The sequence below is a fragment of the Pseudorasbora parva genome, chromosome 18, assembly GCF_024679245.1.
Source record: "Pseudorasbora parva isolate DD20220531a chromosome 18, ASM2467924v1, whole genome shotgun sequence".
In the NCBI taxonomy this organism is placed as follows: domain Eukaryota; kingdom Metazoa; phylum Chordata; class Actinopteri; order Cypriniformes; family Gobionidae; genus Pseudorasbora; species Pseudorasbora parva.
The window spans coordinates 11,181,111-11,207,382 of record NC_090189.1 but is presented as its reverse complement, the minus strand read 5'-3'; the positions used below and the strand labels follow the sequence as shown (position 1 = coordinate 11,207,382).

Sequence of the window (26,272 nt, the reverse complement as noted above, 5' to 3'; positions counted from 1 at the left end):
CAGTAGTTGGAATGCAAGGGTTAAATAAAGTGTGAAAAGTGCTTTGAATTTTCAATGTATTCTTTTCCTCTGCATTGTGGCTATCTTTGACAATATAATGGGTTATATAAGACAAGGGTCATTAGATCAGGGGAGGCTAACACCATGTTCCAAACAGGAAGCAATAAATCACAACGTTTTTGTCCTAAGAAGCCATGGTTGTGACATTTTAGATTTGAACTTTAGCAGCACTACTCTAGGTAGCCCCGACCACAGTTGAAAGTCTTGAACTTATATTAAAGAGGAACTAGCTTAGCGGTATATTAAACATCAGATTTGTTGTGATTGGCTGTGAATGTGTGGACAAGTTAAAGTCGGCATGAAACGGGAGTTGCAGTAGGGTGTTTCTCAAATAGAAGGCTGCATCATATGAAGGCTGCAAGTCTCTTTTGAAATTTCGTTTCACGCCATTTATTCGGCCTGTTTTGTAGGACGTATCGGATGTATCCTTCGTAGCCTTAAATCCCCCACAATCCTTTGCGCACATTACAGTTCATGAACATAAACTGATGGAAAATGAGTGAGCTACAAATCCCTTTTTAAGACCTCTTTATCTCGCTTTTTGTGTTTAAGTGTATTTTGCTTGTTAATTATATGCATTCTGGCATATTCCACCATAAAATACTGCATAGCATGTCTAGTCCATCCTGGATGTTATGGAGGAATAAACAGGAAGAAGCAGGAAAAATGAGGTCACTGGGTTTGTTGCATTAAAGAAAGGCAAGTCACTTCTTCCTGTTACTCATGTTCGTGTCCTGCTCTGAGGAAAGCAACAGAAAGAGTCAAAGTCAAACTCTCTCAGGAGTCAAAGTGTGTTTGCATAACAATCCGTTCACACAGCGCAGCCTGCGAATGCCTCCGGACAGCTGCGTGGAAAATGCTTCCTAAACACCAGTGACATCTGAATAAAGACCTTCAGTTGATTATGTCAGTGCAGTTGGTGTTAACCCCACAAGCATGCGTGACAGACGTTGGCTCTAAGGTTTACTACTATACTATCAAACCACCATCTTGAAGATCTCATTTAGTTTAAGGAGATGAATAAGAGTTTGTCTGGGTCACCTGTTATTAACCGGCTTACGGGACGGACACATGGTACACACAGACAAGCTGTTCAAGGGGGAAAGATATTGCTAATCGGTTTACTCATGGTGAATGCTAAGATGAGTAAGTTCAGAAACACTGGAGCGGTTGTTCAGGACATCCTGAGGAAGGAGGGTGTGCATGTCTAAATCAGGGAAACAGGAAAAATGCAGGGAATTCTGTATAGATGACTGAACAGGGAGTCAGACAGATAATGTGCCTGGCGTGTGTGTGTGTGTGTGTGTGTGTGTGTGTGTGTGTGTGTGTGTGTGTGTGTGTGTGTGTGTGTGTGTGTGTGTGTGTGTGTGTGTGTGTGTGTGTGTGTGTTAGTTTCAGGATGACTAGAGACAGTTTTATATGCTTTCCATCATGAAAAGAAGTGCACGCTCCATTTAACTAATTTATAGTGTGCAATAAGTTAGTATTTTTGCCCTTATAAAAAATACTATGGTAACCACAGTATTGTGGTAAGTTAGGTGTATTATTCACCTCGTTATTTTAGTGCATTAATAAAACATTACCAAATAATAATAATAAATAACCCTGTAATACCCAATAAAAAAAATAGTTAGCTATAATAGGAATTCATTTATTTTTAAAGTCAGTTTCTTCATACCTTAAAAACTTGACGTTGCATAAAAAGCAATTGAGCATTTCCACCATTATTTATGAGGTAAAAAAAGGAAACAATTCACTGACTAAACAGTGACACATGGGGAATGTGCCATTAAACAACATGTCAGCAAAATGGAACTATAAATATTGTAACGGAGAACTACAATCTTCGAAAAAATTATGTTACAAAACCAAGTAGCTCAACTCTAATTATTCTCCATTCAGAGTCATCAGTCTGTCTGTGTGACGTCACGCAGCTCTAAAAGCCAAACAAACAGCGTAGTGGCACCGAGCGCGTGAGGGGAGGGACTGACAGCGCTGGTAATCCTATTGTGTCTCGCGCAGCCGGTGCGCGAGGTGCTGGTGTGTGGAGCTGTGCGCGCGGCCGCTTGGAACATAAGTGGGATTTATTTCTGCAGTACTTTGAGTCCATACGCATGTAACAACTACCCGCAACTGGAAGCCAGAGGGTTAGTATGCATGCTGAGGCGTTCTTTTATAGTTTTGGCTTGTGTGGTGGTTTCATTTTGAAGCGCGCAAAATATGAGACCGTAAATGTTGCGCGCGCGTGTGTGTAAACACGACTGGGTTTATGTACTGAAGCCGCAAATGTGGGCATTTGCACGCTAAATGTATCCTTAAGGGTGGATTCATATACAACGGGCTTGTTCTTGCGTTTAAAATATAAACGTAACGCTCTCAAAGTTGAACTATTTTTAACCCTCTACCGCATGTTGCTTGCATTACGAAAGTGTTATATTTGAATTAAAAAGTTAGTTCCTTTTTGTTATCCGTTTGTATGTTGAAATTTTGCATTATTATTTAGTTCATTTCCTGTAGTAAAGCAGTGTTATGTGGTGATGGTGTTTTTCTATGGTAAACACTGTTCTATATTTATAGTATTATTGACCACGGTTGCTGAAAGCACCAATTTTGGTGAACTTGAAGTCATCACTTGGCTTTCCACTGTCATGTGTAATTATCAGCACAATTTACAGTAAGCTGATTTTTAATAGCTAAGATAGGCTGCTACATGAATATCACATGACGCAATGGTAAATGCAGTTAGGAAAACTGTGCAAAAGAGGGTTAAACTGTGAAACTATCTTGAAAAATGCAAAACTTGTCTGCTTGTCTGATGCATATATACATAAATCGACCCAATCAAGCTGATGCAATGCAAGAATGCAGCCTGGGTCTTTAGATTATAAGGATGCTGTTATGGCTCTAGATGTATTATGACATTATCTTGACATATGTTAAAACTAAAGCATTTTTGTTTGTCTTTCTGGGATGTTTAAGAGTTTGGGCTTGTGATGGATTGCTCCATATGTAAGAATTCCATAGGACCAGCGCATGCAGATAAACACACAGAGCACAAGAGGAATGCGTCTACAGCTCATTCTTATGTTGTTTATTACACACACACACACACACACACACACACACACACACACACACACACACACACACACACACACACACACACACACCATGCACTGATGGTTCATGTCTGGGCTATACATTACACTATGTAAACCTTCTGTCTAGCACTTAAACACACTGTCAAATATCTCTCTCTATAGAAATATACTGCTTTATGTGGTGTATGTTTACTCAAGTGTTATGTCTGTGTAGGAATTCCCACTCAATGGTGCCAGTAACTTTGGCATTTGCATATTAGTTGGTGGCATTATCCAAAAAGAACTTGTATCCTCAAAATGATGTGCTTTGCAAGTATAACTCATACTATAATTAATTTATCAACTGCATAAGTGCTTTTCAATGTGTAAGCAATGCGTCTGGAAGAACAGGCGCACCGAAAAGCATGCCACGATGCATTTCAGCAGCATAATGATGTTGTTATTTTAAATGTAATTAGCGCACCCTTTTGCATATTACCCTTATTTATTGAAGATCGCTGAAGTAGATCTGTCAGAGGTGACATCGTGCTTGGCACAAATTACGCTTTGCTAACTGGCTCAGTCGTGCCCTGGTCATGAAGACGGGTGATTGTTGAACGCTCAGCGGGCACAAAGGGCTCTCGTTAGCCTCCTGAGTGTGTGAACTGGCACCGGGATCAATGGCAGCGGGCCTGTGAAAAGCTGGTTCATTATGAACCCTTGAGAGTTTGTCACTCACCCGCTGCGAGGTAGAGAGGAGCCGAAAGATGGACGGTGATCTCAGATCTTTAAAGCTTCTGTTTACAAAGGGGTGCCGATCATAGAACAGCATAAATGGGTCACCTCTATGGATCTATAATCATGGGAAAGTCTAGTTTAAAGAGCCACATCGAGGTTAATGTACAGCCAGGTGATGGAGGGGAGGGGAGAGAGCGTATGGGTCATAGATCGTTAAGTTCATTTGGAGAGGAAGGTAATCTATTAGAGTATCTGTAGGTAGTAAGACCGGGGTCACAGGTCTCTGGAGTGAACTAAAATGCTGGTTAGTGCTGGGTATAATGATTGAAGAAAGAATCATGGCGTAGTTGAAGCAGTGCTGATGTTGTTTATAAGAAAATGCAGTATAGGCTTGTGGTATTTGTTTTCATGCCAATGTTTGGTACTTTGGTTTCATGTAAGATGCTATTCTAGATTAGAGAGTCTAATTTTTTTGAATGGCTTTTTATTTTTTTACGATTCTGCTGTGTGCTGAAATCGAACAAAAGCACTCAATATTGCATCTAGAATGTAAGTGACTTTAAGTGAATGTAAGTGAATGTTAATTAATTGTTTATGAAACTGTCATATGAAAGCAGTGTCATTTTCAGTCGTGATGGTATTCAGGAAACAGGTTAAACGCTCTAGTGTTGTAATTTCTCCTCGAGAGGCTGCACGAGTGTCAACAGCGCGACCTTGTTATCGTCAGTTCATCATATATTATCCACCAATATCGATCGCCACTTACACTAAATGAATGCACAATCATTCGTCCATTTTGGTGATTTGCTAGTTATTTTTTGTTTTCAGGCTCTTGTCCATCAGGAAAGTAAAATCCTTTTTCACTTGTCCCTTCAAAAAATCCACTTGTCCCGGAAAAGCGTTAATGTCGAACCCTGTAACTCCTCTCACAGTTCAGTTTTCGGTAAATTGAATACGGAAGGTGGTCTGGCGGAAGCTAGATATTTTACTTTATAACATGTTAAATATGGATATGTTTCTTACACAAACCCATCGATTCACTTCAGAAGGCCTTTATTAACCCCCTGGGTTACTTTTATAAAGATGGATGGGCTTGGGACTTTTTTGGGCTTGAAATTTTAGACTGATATTCACTGGCCGTATAAAGCTTGGAAGAGCAAGGACATTTTTTAATATAACTCTCATTGTATTCGTAAGAAAAAAGAATGTCATATACCCCTAATTTTAATTTTAATGTTTGGGTGAAATATCCCTTTAACTACCGCCAACCTGCCAAATGCGGTCGGGTTTCAACAATTGCGTGTAACACAGTCACTTCTAGTCACCTTGGCGCGTTGAAATGTATATATATTATACATTTTTGTCAAAAATATAACTTTTTCAATACATATTGTGATACGGAAATATGTGAAACGCTTCCAATACTCTATTTCCACACAAAATACCAGCTGCGCTTTCTTGTTTTCTCTTGACCTTACCAATAGTGAGTTAACACAAAAAAACACACAAACCCACTTCCCTTCACTCCCTCGTTTCATTTGCTCTGGATGAATATTGTTGGTAAGCCCCGCCCACAACATTAGAGCTCAGGCAGTTCGGTCTAGGGCTGTCATTTTTGAGAAAAATCTCATTCGAACGGATATCAAATATCAAGCAATGTATTCAAATATATATTCCTATTAAAATCATTCTGATTGAAAGATTTATACTATGTGAAAATAAAGACATCTATAATGTCTTTATATATGAAATACATTCTGTTCGTTTGAACTTTCTATTAGTTCAAGAATCCTGGATTAAAATGTACAAGGGTTTCCACAAAATAATTAAACAGCACAATTGTTCTCAACATTGATAATAGTAAGAAATGTTTCTTGTTTTCCAAATCAGCATATCAGAATTATTTGTGAAGGATCGTGTGACATTGAAAACTGAGTAATGCATTTTTGCATCACATGACGTTTTAAAATATATAAAATAATATTTAGAATATAAAAAATATTTCTATATAAAATAGAAAGCAATTATTTTCAATAGCAATATTATTTCAGCAGCCTTGCTGAGCATAAGTGTCTTCCCAAAAAACATATCTTGCCATAACATTTTGAATGGTAGTATGTCTTTTAACCTGTAATACCAATTGGAGCTAAAATTCAGGTTTTTAGTGTTTATCATCATGCTCTCTAACCATTGAATTGGAGAAAATGACCTATTTTTAAATGTCTGATGGATTTACTGAAGTGTAAAAATGTCATTTCAGACCCTTTCCATAGCTGTGACTGCTCATCAGTGTCTGTCCTTTCATTTCTAGATCTTTTGCCTCACTGATAAAGCAGCCGTGCATTGCAGCTGAGAGGAATGAGCTGGCTAGCCCTTCTATGCATTATTTCTCTCTTGATGAAACAGGTGCTTTGTTAATTGGTGAAGAGGCCTTGTATACTTTTAGATAGACTCATCTACGATTCATTTAGCCTCCTCTTGGTCCTCAGAAGCTGTGTTTAGGCCTCTTGTGTGAGTGTGCCTGTGTTTAATGTGCTCAAGTAGGAAGATGAGACCGCAGCAGATGGTCTGTAAACAGTGTTCTAGCCGGACCCCTGTCGAGTCGGCCTTTTGTTGCAGGCATGCATTCCTATGTGAGCGGGTCGGTGCATATGCCATGACACTTTAGTCTTGGCTTAGGTTGCCGTTATCTTACTCTCCATTCATCTCCAGCCTCAGGCGGTGGGCTGCTGCTCGGCATTCCAGCTTTTGTCTCCTTCATTTCCATTTGTAAAACAGGTGTGGATGCCGAAACACTAGAGCAAGTTTACGAAATGTAAACGAGACGGGGTGCTGACTTTTAAGACTTTTCTTTAAATGGCTGTATGTGTTGTTTTAGTAAACAAAAATGTATCTTCATAGGTGACATGATAGGTAAAACTAATACATCATAATTAAATTATTTACATGTCAAATACGTCAAGGTAGTCACAAAAGGTCCAAAATGGTGTGACAAATTTTGGTGCATGAAAGGAAAAATAATGTGATCTCACCATGCTTGTTTATTGGTGGGCTTTCTTCTACTTCAAACATTCCATTGACATGTCAATTCAATTCAGTATGCAAATCTTTAAGAACATACAATACAGGGCATTTACATAAATTAAACTAATGTAAATATGACAAGCAAAACCAAAATCTGACAAAAATAGGCCACAACACTCTCGATTGTGCATGAAATCTATTTCCGAATCAATCGGTCCTTTTGGAGGGGTGCCGTCAATGGAGTCACCGCAGCCCTTGTTCCTTCAGTGATTTCCATCTGCTTTGCTTCTCGACAGTCTATAAATAAATGTTTAATGGCCGCCAAACTGATCTTGTTGCAGATGAAAATCAATGATCAAGACAGTGGCGAGTCTCCGGAGAACTACACGAATGAACGCAATGAATAATTTAGTCTTTCACTCCAATCATATCTCCATTAACTCTTAAAACTCTCCCTCAGCACACGGATCGGACATGTCAGACATGCTTTTAAAGACTTGTAATCGTCTCTCTCCATATGGATGAGGGGCAAAACAAGATGCATCCGATATTGATCTGATTTTCTCGCATTTTTTTTTCTTTCTGTGAATGTGTGCGTCCTATAAATTTGCTTAAACCATTTGTGTGGGAAGATATCTGAACTATTAAAAATAAAGATTTCAATTAGAATGCACAAGGGTTTTGCTATCTGATGCCATAAAAGCTTAAGTTCCCTGAATACATTTTATTCTCTTGTTGGCTGAATCTCAAAACATGAACAAGATGGATGGATGGATGGATGGATGGATGGATGGATGGATGGATGGATGGATGGATGGATGGATGGATGGATGGATGGATGGATGGATGGATGGATGGATGAATGGATGGATGGATGGATGGACGGACGGACAGACAGACACAGACAGACAGACACAGACAGGCAGACAGTATCAAACTGGCCATTTTAATTCTGTGTGTCTGTTCAAACGGCCCATGCATGCTGTTCTCACGAACAGGACAGACACCTCATTCCCCAGCAGACTAAACCACATATCCGCTGAGACAAACCCATGGTGGAACGTCTCGGCTCCCTTTCACACATGTCAACACACCTGTACCCTTGTAAATAATGGCTTTGAGTCAAGGGTTAATGACAGATCACAGAGGTTTAGTACACAAAGGCATGTTCTGCCTCTCATCTTTAATGACAGAAACCTAATTGGTTGTTGTCATGGTTTGTTGAAAGGAATATTTTGGGGGCTGAAAGTGAAGGAAGCGAATGAGATTTACCTGTCTCTTGCCATTAAAACTGCATATATATGAATGATTTTTGATGTATTTTAAAATGTCATGCACATTTTTTATTTTGGGTGTCAAAATGTTAACATCTCAAACCAACAAACATCTGACCATTATTTCAATTTTCTCTCTGTAGGGGGCGACAGGGAGCGAATGACATCCAACCATGAGACCTACCTACTTATGGCCAGCACACAGAATGACATGGAGGATTGGGTGAAGACCATACGCAGGGTGATATGGGCTCCGTTCGGAGGAGGTGAGCTTCTGCAACCTGTTTTTCAGTATAAGTCAGCGTTGGTTGATGGCTATAAACAGTTTGATCACAGTTTAGCTTTACTTTAATTATACAGCCTCAGTTTTGCTGTATATTATACTGTCTATGTATTAAATGCTAACCAGTCAAAGGTATCTCAATAATATTTAAACAACTGCTTTTAATGTATAGACCATCCATTATATCTTAAACAAATATTTGGGCTGTTAAAAAAATTCAGTATAATGTGGGTGCGATGCATTATAATCAGTTGTTTGTGTGGAAACACAATATTAAGCATAAAACATATGCAAATAAAGCCCAAAGATTGAATTAGCATTCATGAGACAGTCAGTTGTTTGTTAATTTGCTTGTTTATTTAAAGCTGCTGTCTGTAACTTTTTTTGTGTTCAAGATTTACAAAAAATATATAATGAGAATGTACAATATGAATCCATTTTCCAAACCATGTTTTTGTCTTACCCTGAATCATTATGGTACACTTATAATAAGTGTTTATACTGGGATTATTTCAGGCCAGACTGGTAGGCACTGCTGCGGAGGAGCACAGTCCCTGCGTGATCCGCCATAGACATAGACAGAGAGAAGTAGCTCCGGCTGCAATGTTCTTCCGCAAGATGCATGCAGTTCTGTTTATTAACCACTAGAGTGCAAAAAGTTACGGACTGCAGCTTTAAACTGATTATATTTTACATTAAATTATGTACATCCTTACATCCATTATTACATTGCATTTCTTGCTATTTTCATGAAATCATTCAAATATTAAAACAAATATTAAATGATTATGATAAAGTATTAGTCATAATTTGTCGATATAATACATAAATGTAGCAGTATTTTAAAGAACTTAATTAAAATTAAAATGTCTATTTATTCATTCATTTAGACCAGGGTTGTCCAATCCTGCCCCTGGAGGGCCACTGAGTTTAACTCCAAACCCAATTAAACACACCTGAACCAGCTAATTAAGGTCTTATTTGGCATTCTAGAAACTTTAGCAAGGTGTGTTGAGGCAAGCTGGAGCTAAACTCTGCAGGACAGTGGCCCTCCAGGACCGACTTTGGACACCCCTGATTTAGACTTTTATTCTATTTTAATTCTGTCAATGCCTAAAACCTAGAAGCTTTCTGATTTTCTGTAGTTTTTACTCAAGTTAGATCTCAGGGTTAAAGTTGGAGCAGGTTGCATGTATTTAAAGACTATAGATTTCATTCATACAAAAAAAAAAAAAAAAAAAAAAATGCTATTAGGCCTTTGAGATAGTTGTCAGTTTAATTGACTTGGGATGTGAGTGGTGTAATTGTTGTAGGTTGTCCATGTCTCTCTATGAGCGTGATAATGAGTGATCTTGTTCTTTGCTGTGTGGGTGTGTTTGATTTTTGGTGGGTGTTCTGATTTTTTTCAGTCTCACATACAGCACCAAAATCATTAAAATTGCCCACTTTCCAAGGTCAGTTTAAAAGGTTTGTTCACCAGCCCGCAAGAATGGCTCATCGTTGCATGGCCGTCTGAACGAGCCTACTCTGTGTGGGCAGATATCAACTATTTACAGTAATAGGCACATGTGACCCAGCCTCAGTGTTGAGGGTATCAAGCCATGTGATGCAGACTGACAGCATTGAACTTGGAGAGTCATGTTGTAAATTTTACAACTCTGGATTTTGACAAATGGATACTTTGTTACGATTTTGGTAGTATTTCCGTGCACAGACATTCATTTCTCACTGCGTTTATTTATATATGTTTAGCCAAAATATTTAAGATTCCTTAAATATGCATTAGATTTCACATTTACAGTTGTGAAAGTGATATTCCCTCCCACCGTCAGCTGATTTACCTGATAGGTCAAAGGTCATGGAGTCAAACAGTGTACAATATCGCACTGTAGGGGTTCTACGACCACCCAGTTGCAGTGTATGTGTGTTCTAGTCTCTTCGCCTTGACCTTTGACATCTCCGCCTCAGAGATCTTGATTTGAGCATGTGTGCGCAGCTGCAAAAGTTGATAATTCATTAGATGCAGTTGTTGTTTATAATCCTTATCAGATGTAATTAGTTTTTGACTTGTTATATGGCTTTTGCAGGGTGATTACACTTCTGTCAAAGACTTTATCGGCTTTCAGAAGTTACATTTAATTATCTTTGTAGTTAATGGAGTATTAACTCTGTGAGGATGGGACTTCCAGTGCGATCCATGAGAGATCACATATTAGTTAAAAGTTTGCTTTGAATAAACAAGGAACTTTGCCAACCAACTTGTGACCTATTGGACCCATAATGCAAGCATTACAAAAATGCCAAAATATCACCTTAAAAGAACATACAGTGTCAAGTAGTAATTCTATAATCCTAAATATTTCCTAATAAATGTTAATTTGGTATGTAAAGCAGAACTTTAAGCTAGTGAGATTTTGCTGTGGACGGAGCTACGCAGCATGATGTGACAAAAATAGAAAGCATCATCAGTAAATGTTGCGACTACATACTACAACTAAAACTAATTGCATCATCACTGAATAAGACAAATCCAGTCCTGGTTAAGATCTCTTACACAATGTTAATTTTAACTAAAACTAAAACTATTAAAAAATGTTGGTATCCAAAATAAAACATTTTAACTTAAAAATTAGAAATGTTTCCATGGCAACCTCAATAAAAAATAATAAGTACAATTACTAAAATTACTAAAACTGAAATCAAAATAAATTAAAGCTACAGTATACATATGGTAAATATTAAAATAACTGTGATGGGGTGTTATTTCATGCATTCTGACTTATTTACATTGTTAAAGAGTTAGATTCTCAGGCTAAACATGGACCACATTTAAAAAAACGAGTTTTGGGATATCTTTTTTTGTTTACTTGTATGGGCACTTCTCCCAGATGACACATGCAAAAGCAGCTCGTTCTAGCCAAAAACTGCAGATTTTAGACCAAAAAATGTCTGTCTGAGCATGTAAAGCAAACAACTAAAAAATTGTTTTATTGTGACATTTATGAGTTAATCTAAAAGACATAGTACAGTAATAGACCACTGGGGTCTATTCATATCGGTTTATGACTGGCTTTACAAAAAACACAACAAATGTACACATATTTTGTAATGAAAATTCTTATCCTATGAAAAAAAATGTTTTCCTCATAATCTTCTCCTACCATTGTGGCATTTAAGGGTGTGTTCACACTTCGATCGGTTCATCGGTTCACGGTCAATCAGTTTGCTTGTTTCATTTGGTTTTCACAGTTTTAATTCAGAATTTAAAAAAGCTTAGCCTGCACATTGGCATTTAAACCCTGAACCTAAAGGCATAGGGATATGTTCACAACCTGAATGGTTGGCTTTTATTACGTGTATTTACTTACAATTCGGTTTCACTTACTGAAACTTATCCAAAAAAATGCTGTATACTGGGCTAAATGCGCTCATTGTATGTGTGCATAGCCTACATATGATAGTATTTTGACCAGCTGAGAACTTAAGATTTAAAATTGTGTTAAGGAGTTAAAATAGTGGCAGAAATCCCTCCATCACACACACAAATGAAGACATGTTGTAAGGAGATGCGGTTCTGCCTGTATACCGAACTGTGATGGGTAACATCACGACTATGATGAGAAAAGAAAACAGGTATGCTTAAGCATTCTGTCCTTTTTAGGGTCGCATTTTGTGACATTATGTCCTGTTTTTGGTTCTTTACATGCCAGGTCCTTGTTGCTTTAATATTTCATTTGAACCGCACCATAGTTCGTTTGGAAGTGGACCGAGACCCATCTTTTCAGTGGTTTTGGTCCCCTTGTTTAGTGCCGTTCCAGGGTTCTACACTACACTACACTAACAGATCGATTGCACCAGGGTTTGTTTTAATGGAATCACTACTGTAAAGACGCATTTGTTAAATTAAAAACATTTAGAGCTCATTTAAATATATGTTTACTGTACTCATTACAGTGTTTGAGATGTAAATCCTGGCCTGAAGGCTTAGACAGAGAACATTCATTCAAAAAGCAAAGTTTTTATTCTTCATTCAGGAAGATCAAAGCAACTATCTTTCTGTGTTTAATCTTTTCCGCCAATGAACTGGAAGACCTTCTAGGCTGAGAGTGATTTGCCCACAGCTATTGTAGAGCTTTGTGCAGAGCACCGTTGTTCAAACGTCTACCAAAAAACACGGCGGTGTGAACAGCAGGAATGAGGGCAGAAGGCTGGGAACAGCCACAACAGACGATTACACAGCTAAGAGCTTAGCAGCTTTTTTTTTTAACACTAACCTATGGGGGACAGAGTGGAGGGGGGTTGTTTTGGCCCTGTCGTACACTCTGCTCTCGAGTATAGGTCAGGTCTGAGCTTTGGATGGATGGAGCGGCTCGTCTCCTCCCCTTTAAATCCAAACCTCCTTAAAGGAGGGAAAGCACACTACTTTCAGACATACAGGAGAAGGGAGCCGTAAAAAGTACAAGGAATGGCTTTAGGGCAACCTGACCAAACTGTGGACGAAAAGGAGACAAGATGAGACGAAGAGAGGGGATCAGAAGAGAGAAGGGAAGACCAAAGAAACTGCAAGAGAAGAGCTCAAAGGGTGCGAACCCGTAACAAGGGATAAAAAAAAGATGAGAGAAGACCATCAGACACCATCAAAAAAAGAAGAGACACCCTCAAAGGTATGAGATGAGACGGGAAGACCTAAAAGGTGCGAGACCGTAATGAGAGGAGAAGATAGTTTGAATGAATCTGCCAGATGCTGCTCATATTTGATTTTGTGCAGGATAAGAGCCACAGAGCAGCACAAAGAGCACTGTGTGTGAATACATGAGGTCAGCAGAAAAGCCCTGGACACCTTGAAGATGGCTTGAAGTTGAAGTGTGTGTGTTTGTCCAGTGCTGTTAATTGGGAAGTAAAAGCCAGAAGGAGAACTTAACCCAAATGTGATATTAAAGCCCTGAGCCGAGGATTCACAAACAGAGTGCTTACAGGAGATCCAGTCATGAGAAAGCACGCTGTGAGCCAGGAGAACTCAACGAAGGGAGAGAAAATCCATCAGGAGATTACCTTTGGCTGAAAGCACAAGTCTGATTTTCTTTTCATGGGAAGCAAGAAACTCATGCAAGAGCTTCTGCATAAATCATTAAGAGTTGAAGCCAAGTGAATGTCTACATTCAGCTTATTTACTTTTGTCCCTACTGTGCTTTAGGTAGATCACCATCTCACACCTGTGTTTATTCATCCAGAAAGGACCTATGTAGAAAAGTAAAAGTAACTACAAATCAAGTCCTTTTTCTTTCGGCATTTCGAAGTCCAGTTGTGATGCAAATGCGGATCTTCTTTGTTTACACACTGTATTTTCCGAAGACTTTCCCAAGAAACTCTAAAATTACTAGCCAGGACTTAACGTTTTGGATGAGATTCTCATGCCATTGTGTTTTCATTCAGCCATAGTGTGACTGCGGGCCACGGCGGACTAAACGTTGAAGATGCTCGGAGGCAGACAGATCGGATGCACTTTTTTGCATCCTTTATTTTACTATAGTTTCATGCACAGAAGTGTCTTCCGTAAAATTAAAAGTTGCATCAGCTTCAAACATGGTGAGTCAGACATTCTTTTGAATGTGGGAAATCTAAGAAATATTGTTTTTCACATTTATCCAACCCCTTTTTTCTCCTTCAGCTCAGACAGGAAAGGCCGGTAAATCCCTTCCTGTCTTCTAGGTTTAGTTGAGTTTGTACCATCTTGTACCCCATGTCTGTGTCCGGAGACCCGGAAAGCACCACTGATCCAAAGCTTCCAGGAAGTCTGACCTAATCCCCGCTCATATGCATGCCACATGTGTATCAGGCTTGTTTTCAGCCTGACTGATGCAGACAAAAGAACAGGACAGGAGAGGAAGTGTGCAATTTTCTTCTCAGAGAGCATGGCATGAAAGAATAGCTTAAACCAAGCTTCTTTAGCAGCTCTCTCCTTACCTTTATGGGGCTTTTTTTGGTCTCCGATACAGTAGAAGAGGGATGAATTTGTTTCCATTTGAGTTAACACAAATTGTTAAGGGTCTAAGAGATCTGTCAGATAGCTCAATATTAAAAAAAATCAAAGATACAAAATAATTAAATATTACATTAAAAACTACATAGCAAAAATGTCTTTTAACTGATCATTCACATTTTCTTTTAATAATGCTCATTTCTGGGAATATGGATATTATTAAATATGGATTTATGAGATTAATTAACAGGCATACGTAAATAATTTGATTACAGGTTTGAATCTATGTATAAATTATATATCCCCATGTATGTATGTATATGCAGTACTTGGATCAGCTGACTAGCTTTGACCAATTAGAAACCATTTTCACCAGGGTTCTCTTAAAGTTATTGAATAAAATCAATATTTTTCTATATGTTATAGCTTGGTTACTTAACTTTGGGCTTTTGTTTCAGGAATCTTTGGCCAGAAGTTGGAAGAGACAGTTCGATACGAACGACGTTATGGCAACAAAATGGCTCCCATGCTGGTGGAGCAGTGCGTGGACTTCATCCGGTGCTGGGGTTTACGAGAGGAAGGGCTCTTCCGTTTACCTGGACAAGCCAACCTCGTCAAAGAGCTTCAGGATGCTTTTGACTGTGGAGAGAAGCCGTCTTTTGACTGGTACTTGCTCTAAATACACTTAGTGGGCCAGATTTACTAACAGATTGTGCCAGTGCAAAAAAAAAAATTACTGTCAGGATATACTAAAGACACAGTTAAAAATTTGCGCTGAAAAGGAGTGGACAGGGTTATTTTTGTGGCTGACCTTATTGCATCTGCATTTGTAGGAGTTTCCCTTTCAGACGCAAAATTTATTAGAGGAAAGTATTTAAATGAGTCATGCAAGATGATTTACTATGGTTTGCGCTTGTCAATTTACTGGTATTGCGCCATTATTTACCATCTGAAAAAAGCATGTCTTAAACCAGATGCTTTTGGTAGATTGCGTTAGTCACTATGGAAATGATCCCGCTTTAAGCATTGTCACTAGATCATGTGCAGAACGTGCAACTCCCATCATCACTTTTTTTAAATTGCACTCTCATGCTGATTTGTAGACTTGCCCTATGGTCTCTGTTATGAATATGAAATTAATCTTTATGAATCTTCTAAACCATCTCATTCAGATTAGTCCAGATTTTCTGTATTATGTGTCTTGCCCTCTTTATCGTTTCTTTTTCTCAGGAACATGTACATTGAGAAATGTAAATACAATACTCATGGATGATTTTAACAAGGTTTTGGTTGTAAATAGGTAGACTTGGACTAAAATGCAATTCATGTAATACCACAATCTTTCATTCCCCTGCTGAAAAGACCGTCTTTTGTTGGTTTGGTGTTGGTCTAGCTGGAATTTTAACCATCATGGTCTTTCTTGGCAAGGCTGGTGGACCAAAACACAACATGCTTGTGATTCCTGGAGCTCAAACAGTAAACTGTGATGCTAGCAACGCTAATGTCATGGGTTCTATCACAAGGGAATGCACTAGCTGATACACACTACTGTTCGGAAGTTTGGGATCAGTGCGTTTTTTTTAATTAATACAATTTTAGAATATTTAATTGATCAAAATGTAAATATGTAAATATTTTTATGACGTTTCAAAAGTCCAAAATGTCTTTTAAAATTCCTATTTAATTATCATTATCACAGTTTCCACAACTGTTTTCAACATTATAATCAGCATATTAGAATGATTTCTAAGAGATCATGTGACACTGAAGACAGGAGTGGAGTAATGGTAAAAATAACGCTTTCAAAACCATACAAACAAAAAAATCAAAACAAACCAAACCCAAACTTTTGTAAATGTTGTGTTTGTTTGACTTGAATGTAGTTAAACATTTATATATGATTTGGTTAAGCATATCTGCTATATGCATAAATATAAATGGTGACCTCTTTACAAATACCATAGCTTTTAAATAATGTCTGAACTGAGTCCTAATTAAATGAATTATAAAAGTTTTTATTTTTATTTTTTTTATGGCTCCAGTGACAAATCAAAGTAAAATATGCAATTGACAGCTTTGTTTAGAGTCTATGAAGTCTGTTCAGCATACTTTCTCTTCATAATAAATCAGTGTGCCATCTTTTGGCTTTTTGCTTGATCAAATTGATTTGCTTTCATCTCAGATGGCTGTCATTACTATGAAGCAGAACCTAATTCTGGAATATTCATCCACAAATTTGCATTTATAAATTAGCAAGACAAAATCTTCCTTTTTAACAACACCAGGCTTTTATTTTGTCTATTTCCCCCTTCATGTGATGTTTGCCAAATGACCTATTTTCCATTTAGTATAGCTGTTTATCCATTATTAGACTGAAAGTGCAGTAATTTGTTCATTTTAATGGAATGTTCCCTCAGGACATTACATTAAAATGTCAACGGTGGACACTTTCTCTTTCAGGAAAAGCTTTCTCTGCACTTCCATGATACCAAATGCTGCAGATAACACCAGCAGCTGTTTTCCGGTTGATTTACAGTCTGTGATTTTAGCGATGGCTGTCAGAAAGAGACACGACAGGGAAAGCGCACTGCATATTTAACACTGTTCATATTTAGATCTCTTTGGTGTCTAAAGCAAGGTGATAATTATAACAGGTCATTGCACAGAAAATACATTTGGCGGTTACATTATGCCGGCTATTCCTGTACAGCCCACCCATGAGGAGTCAATAAATCCATCATGTTACAGCGTTGTCACAAGCCCAGGTCCTCTATGGGGCCGTTACAGGGCTGATCAGTGATGTGCTAGTACTTGCTTTGATTTAGTACCAGCTTCCAGTTACTCATTAGTAGATACACTGGGATACTGACACAGGGATGTCCACATGGCCCTCAATCTGTCACTTAGGGTGTGTTCACACCCTGGTTTGCTTAGTATTCACACTGTCAATTTTAATGCCGAACCCATAAATAACAAAAAAATATAGTTTGGAGGAGCACCCAGACCCACCTTTTCAGGGGTTTCGGTCCCCATGCTTGGTGTGCACCAAGGTTTGGATGGCAGTGTTCACACCTATTCAAATGTACAGCACTTACAGAGCAGTCAATCCAGAGTTCATTTTAATCGAACCAAACCTGCCAAGTGTGAACACACCCTTAAAGTGTGCTAGATAGTTTTTTTACCTCTCTTTTTTAAATGTTTAAAACACAGCATGATTCTAACTTTTTATTGGGCACTTTAACATTAATATGTCTGCACTTTCCATCTTTCTCTGCAGTAACACAGACGTTCACACCGTGGCATCCTTGTTGAAGCTGTACTTGAGAGAGCTGCCTGAGCCGGTCATCCCGTTCTGTAAATATGAAGAGTTTCTGGCCTGCACCAAACTCCTCAGCAAAGACCAGGATGAAGTGAGTCGCCTCATAACACATTTCATCAAATAAATGGAAGCATGCATGGCTGAGCATCAAACCTTATGTACTTGTTAACATTTTTTTAGTGTTTTTTTTTTTTTTAAATATGTGTGTCATTATTTATGCAGGTCACCAGATTCAAAATGTTGGGTTCAGTAAGATTTTTTAATGTGGTTGAAATTGATCTCTTTTGCTCACCAAGGCTGCATTTATTTGATCAAAATAGGCAACAGTAATTTGTGAAATATTATTAGAATTCAAAATGTTTTCTGATAATAATATATCATAAATGTAATTTATTCCTTGATTGCAAAGCTGAACTTTCAGTATCATTACTGCAGTCTTTGTTGTTACATAATTCTAATATGCTGATTTGCCGCTCTAGAAACATTTCTTCTTATTATCAATGTTGAAAACAGTTTATAATAATATTTTTGCGGAAACCCTTTTTCAGGTTCCTTTGATAAAGAAAAGAAGTTAGTTCAAAAGAGCATAATTTAGGCCTATTTAAAATAATATTTTTTGTAATGTTATAATTGTCTTTATTGTCAGTTTTTATGAGTTTAACACATGTAGAGTTTATGAGTTGCTGAAAAAAGTAATTTCTTGCAAAAAAAAATAAAATAATTTCTACTGACAGTTTAACTCACTTCAAATTTCTCAGCAATTTTACATCAGATTGTTGGAAACATTAATAATACAATGTGTGCGTGCATTGTATTATAAATTAGGAATTTGCTTGATTTTTTTCAGTTCTATTCAATCAATTTATGCTGAGTTCATACTGCACAATTTCAGCCCTGATTTCGACTCGCCGAAAGGTTTTGCAAAATTTTCGACAAATGGCCAGAGTCATAGGTAAATCAGTGCTCGTTTACGCGAGTGACAATCACGCAGTGTGAATTATTAAAGACGCGATCTGAGAGAATCACAGATGAGTCGCCGAAATGTGTTCTGACTCAAAATTGACTCAAAAGTTACAGCCAATTAGAGTGTAAATTACAGGGCCGCGGGAAGTTCGAGGTGCAGTTATAGACCAGAATATCAGTTGTTTAATCAATGTACTTACAATTCTATCAAACAGAAACAAAGCATAAACCTTTGCTTAACCACACTGCAAAATTATTTATTTACCTCCAACTCTCTTCGTGGAACACACATCCTTCCTCCCCGCATCTCCAACCATTTCCTCCTCTATAATATTTTTCTCCTTTTCGCTGCAAATCAGCACACCGACAATTTGGATTGTAAGCTTCATGCAGGCTATCATTTATTTTTAATAACAATTCCAGTCTTGCCCGAGAACTCTGGCGCACGTAATCTTGCATTGTTTCCTTGTCTCATGTCGCGCGTGTTTGGTTGTGAAACATAGTCTGCGGATGCAACATTTTGTCTGCAATTTTTCCTAAGGTAATGCAGTGTGAAACCCCCCCCCTGTTTAGCACTTATCCTACTGTTGTTTGTCATTTAGCATTTTACAACACTTGTTTTAACAGACTGAATAAAAGTAAAGAATGTTATCTTTTTCATAATGATCCTACTGTAAGACTTGTTGACCTTTTTAGTGCAATTGCTCTTGCTAGTTCCCCTTTCTGTTTGAGTTTAGTTTCCACCAGCAGGCGGAGAGAATGGCATATGACTCATCACATTATTTTCCTGCAATCGTCTTTTGTCTTGCATACATCCATTCCTTATTTCCGCGGAGCCTGAAAAAGAACGAGTTGCCCTAAGGAATGGAAACAACCTCGGTCTGACTTTAAAGTTAAACTTTTACCTTACGTAAATCACCAGCGCGTCCAGCCAGAGGCTTTTCAGGATAGAATCAAAGTGCACGATGGGGTCTTGCAACATTGAATTTAATTTACTGCCCCAAGGTTTTGAACGAGATTCGTACCTGTGAGAATTCCTTGAGTACGGTGCACACAAAGAATCGTGGAACGATGTCAAATGAAGCAGAAGGCTGTACTGGATCCATTTGTTTTTTGAGAAATAGCTTTCTCATGTGGTGCAGTCATTTTCATCAGGGAGAGCCTGCAGGGAAAATACATATCGACCATGATAAAAACAGATCTGGGATGGAGTGCATCATTAAATCTAGACCGTCATCAATTGTTAAACTCATTGACCCATGCTTAGACGAATAGCATAGTAATAACGAAATAAATTGCAATATGAATATTTAAAGTCAATTACGAAGAGTTCAACAGACTTTTAAAGGCAATGGGACAGGTTAAAATGTCTTTTGATTTAATAAGTCTTTAAATTATGTATATTAGTCCAGATAATTTCAAATGGATTTTTTTTATTTTTCTTTAAGCAGGGAATGAAGGAATTAAAAAGGCAAGTAGAAGGTCTACCTCCGGTGAACTACAATCTGCTTAAATACATATGCAAGTAAGTGATTTTTTTTGTTCTGTTCTGTTCTGTTCTGTTCTGTTCTGTTCTGTTCTATTCAGTTGTGGCTCATCACATTATGCATAAGTGTTGTGAATTTTTCAGGTTACATTGTTATGCCTATATTTTGTGACATTACTTTCTGATAAGTGAATTATAGAAAAAAATGTACTTAACAGATTTGTTCAAAACTCCTTAATCATTTAGGAATGAAACAAGTGACTGTCTTTGAGTGAGTAAGTGGAGCAATAATCGAATATTAATTTGTGGATATGATTTAACTAGAATGTGGGAATGAATTTGTAAAATGAGGGAATAAATTCTTAATTCGTGGCTGCAATGTATATATCATCATGTGCGGGACTCTGTATAAATTATATTATATCATTTTATTTTTGTTCGTAATAATCAAGTTCCATTTAATAAACAAACAAATATTACTACAGGGCTATTTTATATGAATAGTGTAAAAAAAAATGGCATATGCCATTATATAAGATTTGGGTCATACTGCTCACCTCCTTATTTTCAGTTTATATTTTTTATGTATTTACATATTTATTTACTTTTATTTATGTCTTTTGTTACACATTCAAATTTGTATATTCGGTTGGAGAGATCTCGGTTGTAATGTTAAGACCCTTCTTTCTTTGGTTTTAGGTTTTTGGATGAAGTTCAGTCCTACTCAGGTGTGAATAAAATGAGCGTACAGAATCTGGCTACGGTCTTTGGGCCAAATATTCTGAGGCCAAAGGTTGAAGACCCGGTGACTATAATGGAAGGTAGCTCTTTTTGTCCTTATATCTCACTTCAAACTGCTCTGAATTGTGATTGTTTTAGTGTTTGAGCAATCTCCTCGTCATGTGTGCAGGCACAGTACTGGTCCAGCAGTTGATGGCTGTTCTGATTGGCCGGCATGATGTTCTTTTCCCACCTGAAGAGGACCATACTAGCACCCTGGAACTGGTTAATAATAACAACAATGAAACGCAGAAACGGCCTACAAATGGTCAGATACAAAACAAAGAGAACAATAACACCAGTGGGATTGGACAATGCACCTGGGGTGCACCTGAATCACCCACCCGGGCCCCTCTGGACAATGGCTCTCCCCGCTCGGGCAGCCCACGTAATAGTTTCACAGGACAGCGTTTCGAGGTAACCCGCAGTCCGCCACTGGCGGTGAAAAAGAACCCGGCTTTCAGCAAAGGCAGCGGGATTGTCACTAACGGATCATTCAGCTCGTCGTCATCATCCTCGGGTGACGCCAGTCAGGAAAAGAATCAGACTCTACCTAATATGGGCACCCTGCATGCCCGTCGGACGGGCGCGATAAAAGGCTCAGGCACTAAGATGGGGTTCCAGAATGGTGTTGTTCGAATGGGCATATCCAGCACTGAGGTGACGAATGGGACTCTGAATGGGAGGAATGGACTCTGGGTGCCCAATGGTCACGTTACAATGCGCGAGGCTAAAAGTCGAGATGCTGAGCACCAGCAGAACCGCCTGTCCACATACGACAACGTCCACATCCATCAGCAGCAGACCACACAGCTCAGTCTGAGCAGCAGCTGTGAGGACAAACAGAGTGTGGACAGCGCCACATGGTCCACCTCATCTTGCGAGATCTCCCTACCGGAAAACTCAACCTCCTGCCGCTCCTCTACGACCACGTGCCCAGAGCAGGACTTTTTTGGCAACAACTTCGAGGACCCTTTGTTGGACGGGCCGGTACAGGAGGACTTCGGACTGGTGGCGGACGACAGGGAGCAGCGGACCAGTATTGGAGGAAGCCGGGGTAGCAGAGGAACCAGCAGCAGCGATACCAGTGAAACACTTGCTATAACAAATGGACCGACCAACCACAGTGCACTGCACAGCCTGGTGGCCAGCCTCAAACAGGAAATGCTCAAGCAGAAGAATGAATACGAGGCCAGGATCAAGAGGTGAGAGCCAAGTCCAATCATAAAATTTACTTTTGACTTAAAACTAATGGTACCAGGCTAGTTTTTGCTTGTGTCCTTGTCTTTGGTAGGAGAGAATACTACAAACAAGATATTTGAACTTTTTTGAAAACTGTGCTTCATGATAGAATTAAAGGGGTACTTTACCACGGAAGATGAATGTTTATTTAAATTGGGTCATTTATGTAGTAGAAATCTAGTAGAAAGATTTTTTTTTTTTTTAAGTTGGTGCTTTCTAGACTGAGAAAAGCCAGAAAGTGTATTTTTGGCTCATATGGATGAAAGACAACAACTCCCAGAATGCACTTGCTTCGGTGCCCTACGAGGCCGCTCCCACCTGTAACACCGGCGTTGCTACCATAGACTGTAAAAAAATATGGACGTAGTGTCCGTGACGTCACCCGTAGGATTCTGAAGTGCAGTTTTGAAGCACAAAGTAGAGATGAGCTGGCCGTTGCCCTCTTGGCAACACGTCATCGCGCATCACACCCGGATAACAGAAAATAGGCAAAGAGGCGGGACGTGGGCGAGGCTGAGGTGATGTGATGACTAAAAGACAGCCGATAGACGGCTATCCACCTGTCATTCAAAGTGGCCACGCCCTTAATTATGCAGAACTTTAAGGCTTTATATAATGTAAAAGCAAAAAAAAAAAAATCACCCCCCTCACAGTTGTCATGAAGGGCAAAATTAGTCGTATAGACCAAAACCACAATTTGTACCAGTCTATAAACGTTTTTTTCTGCTGTAAAGTTGGGATTTTTAACATGGGGCTCAATGAGATTCTGCTCCCTTCTGGAACCCTAGTGGCCAGTCAAGGAGTTGTAGTTTAAGTCACTTCCGTATTGGCTTCAAGAGAAACTGCGGGAGGTTGCTGCTTGGTTGCTACGAGTGGCCGTGCACATTTACATTTAGTGAGTGAGAGCCCACCCTCTATGGGCGGGTTGAAAACATGCAGACTCCTACTACTGGCTGTATGTTCTTTTTTATCTTTTTTCCACATAAAAATATGTGGAACATAAATCATAAATACATAAATCTCTCATCTCAGGGGGATAAGAGGGAGGAAGCACGATCATTCGAATATACGACCAGGTTTCTACACCCTTTAACTTTCACCTAAATTAACCCATTAAGTGTCTTATTAATCTATCACAGTATTAAAGTGTAATCACCCACCCTTTCCCTTCTTCCCTGTAGTCTGGAGCATCGGAATCTAGAATTGGAGACAGTGATGGCGAATCTGCATGAAGAGCTGGACCAGGAGAAGAAGAAATACACCATGGTGGAAATCAAGCTGAGGAACGCTGAGCGAGCCAAGGACGATGCAGAAAAGAGAAACGAGATGTTGCAGAAAGAGATGGAGCAGTTCTTCTCCACCTTCGGAGACCTGACCGCAGACCCGGGACGGCCCGACAGAGCCAACACCATCTGGATCCAGTGAGCCGTTTCATCCACGCTTGTGTTGAGGACGGTCTACCATTAACATTACACGGTGTGGGCTGTGCTCAGACAGAATAAATCAATCTTCACGGCATCTCCTCAGCCGCTGTCACCTGCCCGTTTGATGCAAAGGTTTCGACTCGGCTGATCGAAGCCCATTGAGCCAAATTTTCAGAGCTGATTGACCAGTTGAGAAATCGCTGTTGGATTGAACCAGTTTAATTCATGAAGAAGGATGATGGGATGATGCAGCTTGGATGTTAAGGTGAAAGATTGAATCATGATGAGTGTCAAACCAAAAGAAGGGGATATGACAGAAAATGAGTGTCAGACAGAAGTTGATTCTGATTCTAAATAATGACAGAAAACCTTTGCTCTGAAAGTGAACGGTAAGATTTACGGTGGAATGTGAGGGAATAAATGAATGATGAGAATGAACTTAGATGATGGAAAACTCCTGAGGGACGACAGAACCACGAATGTCACCCGTATTTCTTCTTGTGGTCCAATCAAATGTGTCCTTGAGCTGTCATGTGTCCTCTTGTGTATATAAAGGCGAAACTATGTTAAAAAATTCCATGGTGAAAAAATGTCTGTATAAATGCTAATTAAAGTAATGTTTAATGTACGTACTGATATTTAAACAGAATTCTCAATGTGTTACATATACATTTTATATCAAGGCTTTTCCTTGCACTTAAGCATACAAGTTGCTGTTGTTTTCAGTATGGTACGAATATGAGATGTGGCAAACATTTGAATATCATTCAGTCTTCCCTGTTGCTTTTTTTGTGCATAATTTTACCACTACAAGTAAACATTTTCTTCATCCGTATTTAAAAAAAATATTTTTTTAAACATAAATCTAACAATTTAAGTCAGCTTTTGGACAGTACTGCAAAATATGATTAAATGTAAGGGTTTTAAGTTATTTTCCATTGGGAAAAGACAGAAATACTGATGGAGATCTTGATTTTTACATTGCATCCTGATGCCACAGCGTTTCCCCATTTGACCAAAACCAAGAAGGCAAGGATATCTGTAAATACTTGTGAAAACAGGGCAAACGCTCAGCCTGTCTTTGTCGCACATCATTTGCTTTCAGTGGTGCTAAACGAGAGGAAGTCTGTTAAAATGAAGACTAAAGACTTGACGAATCAAACCCGATTGGGTTGTTCATCTCTCGGACTACGTGTCTGTGCGTTTGGGGTCATTTGCCTTGTCACAGCTGTCCATGCTTCTACTGTAGCTTGATGCATTCAGTGAAATGCAATGAAATTAAATTATGTGACCTCATTTAAACCGTCTTAAATTGTCTTGTGTTATTGTATAAGTGGCTGGGGCCGAACACACATGGTGGTCTGACACGTACAACCACAAAATGAACATTATGATTCAATACAACATACTCCCAAACAAATTCCGGACGTTGACTACAAAAAGTCAATATCCCTTAGTGAAAAAATGTGATTTGTTTTGAAATGTCCAATTGTTATAGTTCTTAAATGCCACATAAAACTCACAGAATGACGCAGAATGCAACAAAATCATCGAACTAATCTTGTTTTTGTTTCCCTGGGTGGGCATTCATAGCTTTTCCACTTTAAAGTGTATTTTTGCATGTATTCGCAGGTGTTGATGTTAAATTGGGCATTTACTCAACCTCATGGCGCTCTAAATCTGTATGGCCTGCAAACCTGTAGAACTAAAAAGAAGCAAGCAAGCATCAAAAGTGTTCTGTTGGATTTTTTTCCAAGTCATTCTTCACTGAAAACTTTCCCTCTGCCACAGCAACATACATTTTGGTCTGTTTTTAAAGCTGTGCTGTGTCAATTTTAGCAGCATCCAGTGGTGAGGTTGTGAAATGCAGCCACTCACCGCTCCCTTTCGAAGCACATAGTAAAGCTACGGTGGCCAACACAGGACAAAGATGTCATCGTCTGAGACGGCAGAGAGTAGCCAGCACTCTGTAGAGAAGTTTGGGGCTACTGTAGAAACATGATGGCACAAAATGGCAACTTTATTGTAACCGTCTGAGTGTTGTGGATATGTTTGCGCCAGCTCTGCAAGTCACCTAGCCTGACAAGCTAGACCCACATCAAGATGTTTGGTCTGGAAACTCGCCATTGGCAGGGCTCAATCCGAGGGGTTTCTTATAAAGTTTCTCATTATTTCAAGATGTTAAATCAATATTTCGAGAAAGTTTCTCATTATTTTGAGATGTTAAGTCAATATTTCAAGAAAGTTTCTCATTATTTTGAGATGCTAAGTCAATATTTCGAGAAAGTTTCTCATTATTTCGAGATGTTAAGTCAATATTTAGAGAAAGTTTCTCATTATTTCGAGATGTTAAGTCATTATTTAGAAATTTTAAGTCAATATTTCGAGAAATTTTCTCATTATTTCGAGATGTTATGTCATTATTTCGAAATGTTAAGTCAATATTTCGAGAAAGTTTCTCATTATTTCGAGATGTTAAGTCAATATTTCGAGAAAGTTTCTCATTATTTCGAGATGTTAAGTCAATATTTAGAGAAAGTTTCTCATTATTTCGAAATGTTAAGTCAATATTTAGAGAAAGTTTGTCATTATTTTGAGATGTTAAGTCATTATTTCGAA

General features: G+C 38.7%; 1 protein-coding gene across 4 annotated transcripts in view; it reads left to right on the top strand.

Annotated features, from left to right (window-relative positions):
• Positions 1 to 24,959, top strand: part of arhgap24 (Rho GTPase activating protein 24) — a 182,144-nt gene extending 157,185 nt beyond the window's left edge. For 2 of the 4 annotated variants that reach the window (XM_067424710.1, XM_067424712.1), the window contains 7 exons: positions 8,320 to 8,442; positions 14,898 to 15,105; positions 17,717 to 17,849; positions 20,170 to 20,246; positions 20,907 to 21,028; positions 21,118 to 22,192; positions 23,411 to 24,959. In XM_067424710.1, coding sequence (XP_067280811.1) covers positions 8,320 to 8,442; positions 14,898 to 15,105; positions 17,717 to 17,849; positions 20,170 to 20,246; positions 20,907 to 21,028; positions 21,118 to 22,192; positions 23,411 to 23,654 — 1,982 coding nt within the window. In that variant the 3' untranslated portion in view covers positions 23,655 to 24,959. Of the gene's footprint in view, positions 1 to 2,053; positions 2,208 to 8,319; positions 8,443 to 14,897; positions 15,106 to 17,716; positions 17,850 to 20,169; positions 20,247 to 20,906; positions 21,029 to 21,117; positions 22,193 to 23,410 lie in introns of those variants that run through there. The other 2 variants (XM_067424713.1, XM_067424711.1) reach the window with 2 other exon arrangements.
• Positions 24,960 to 26,272: the final 1,313 nt, after the last annotated feature.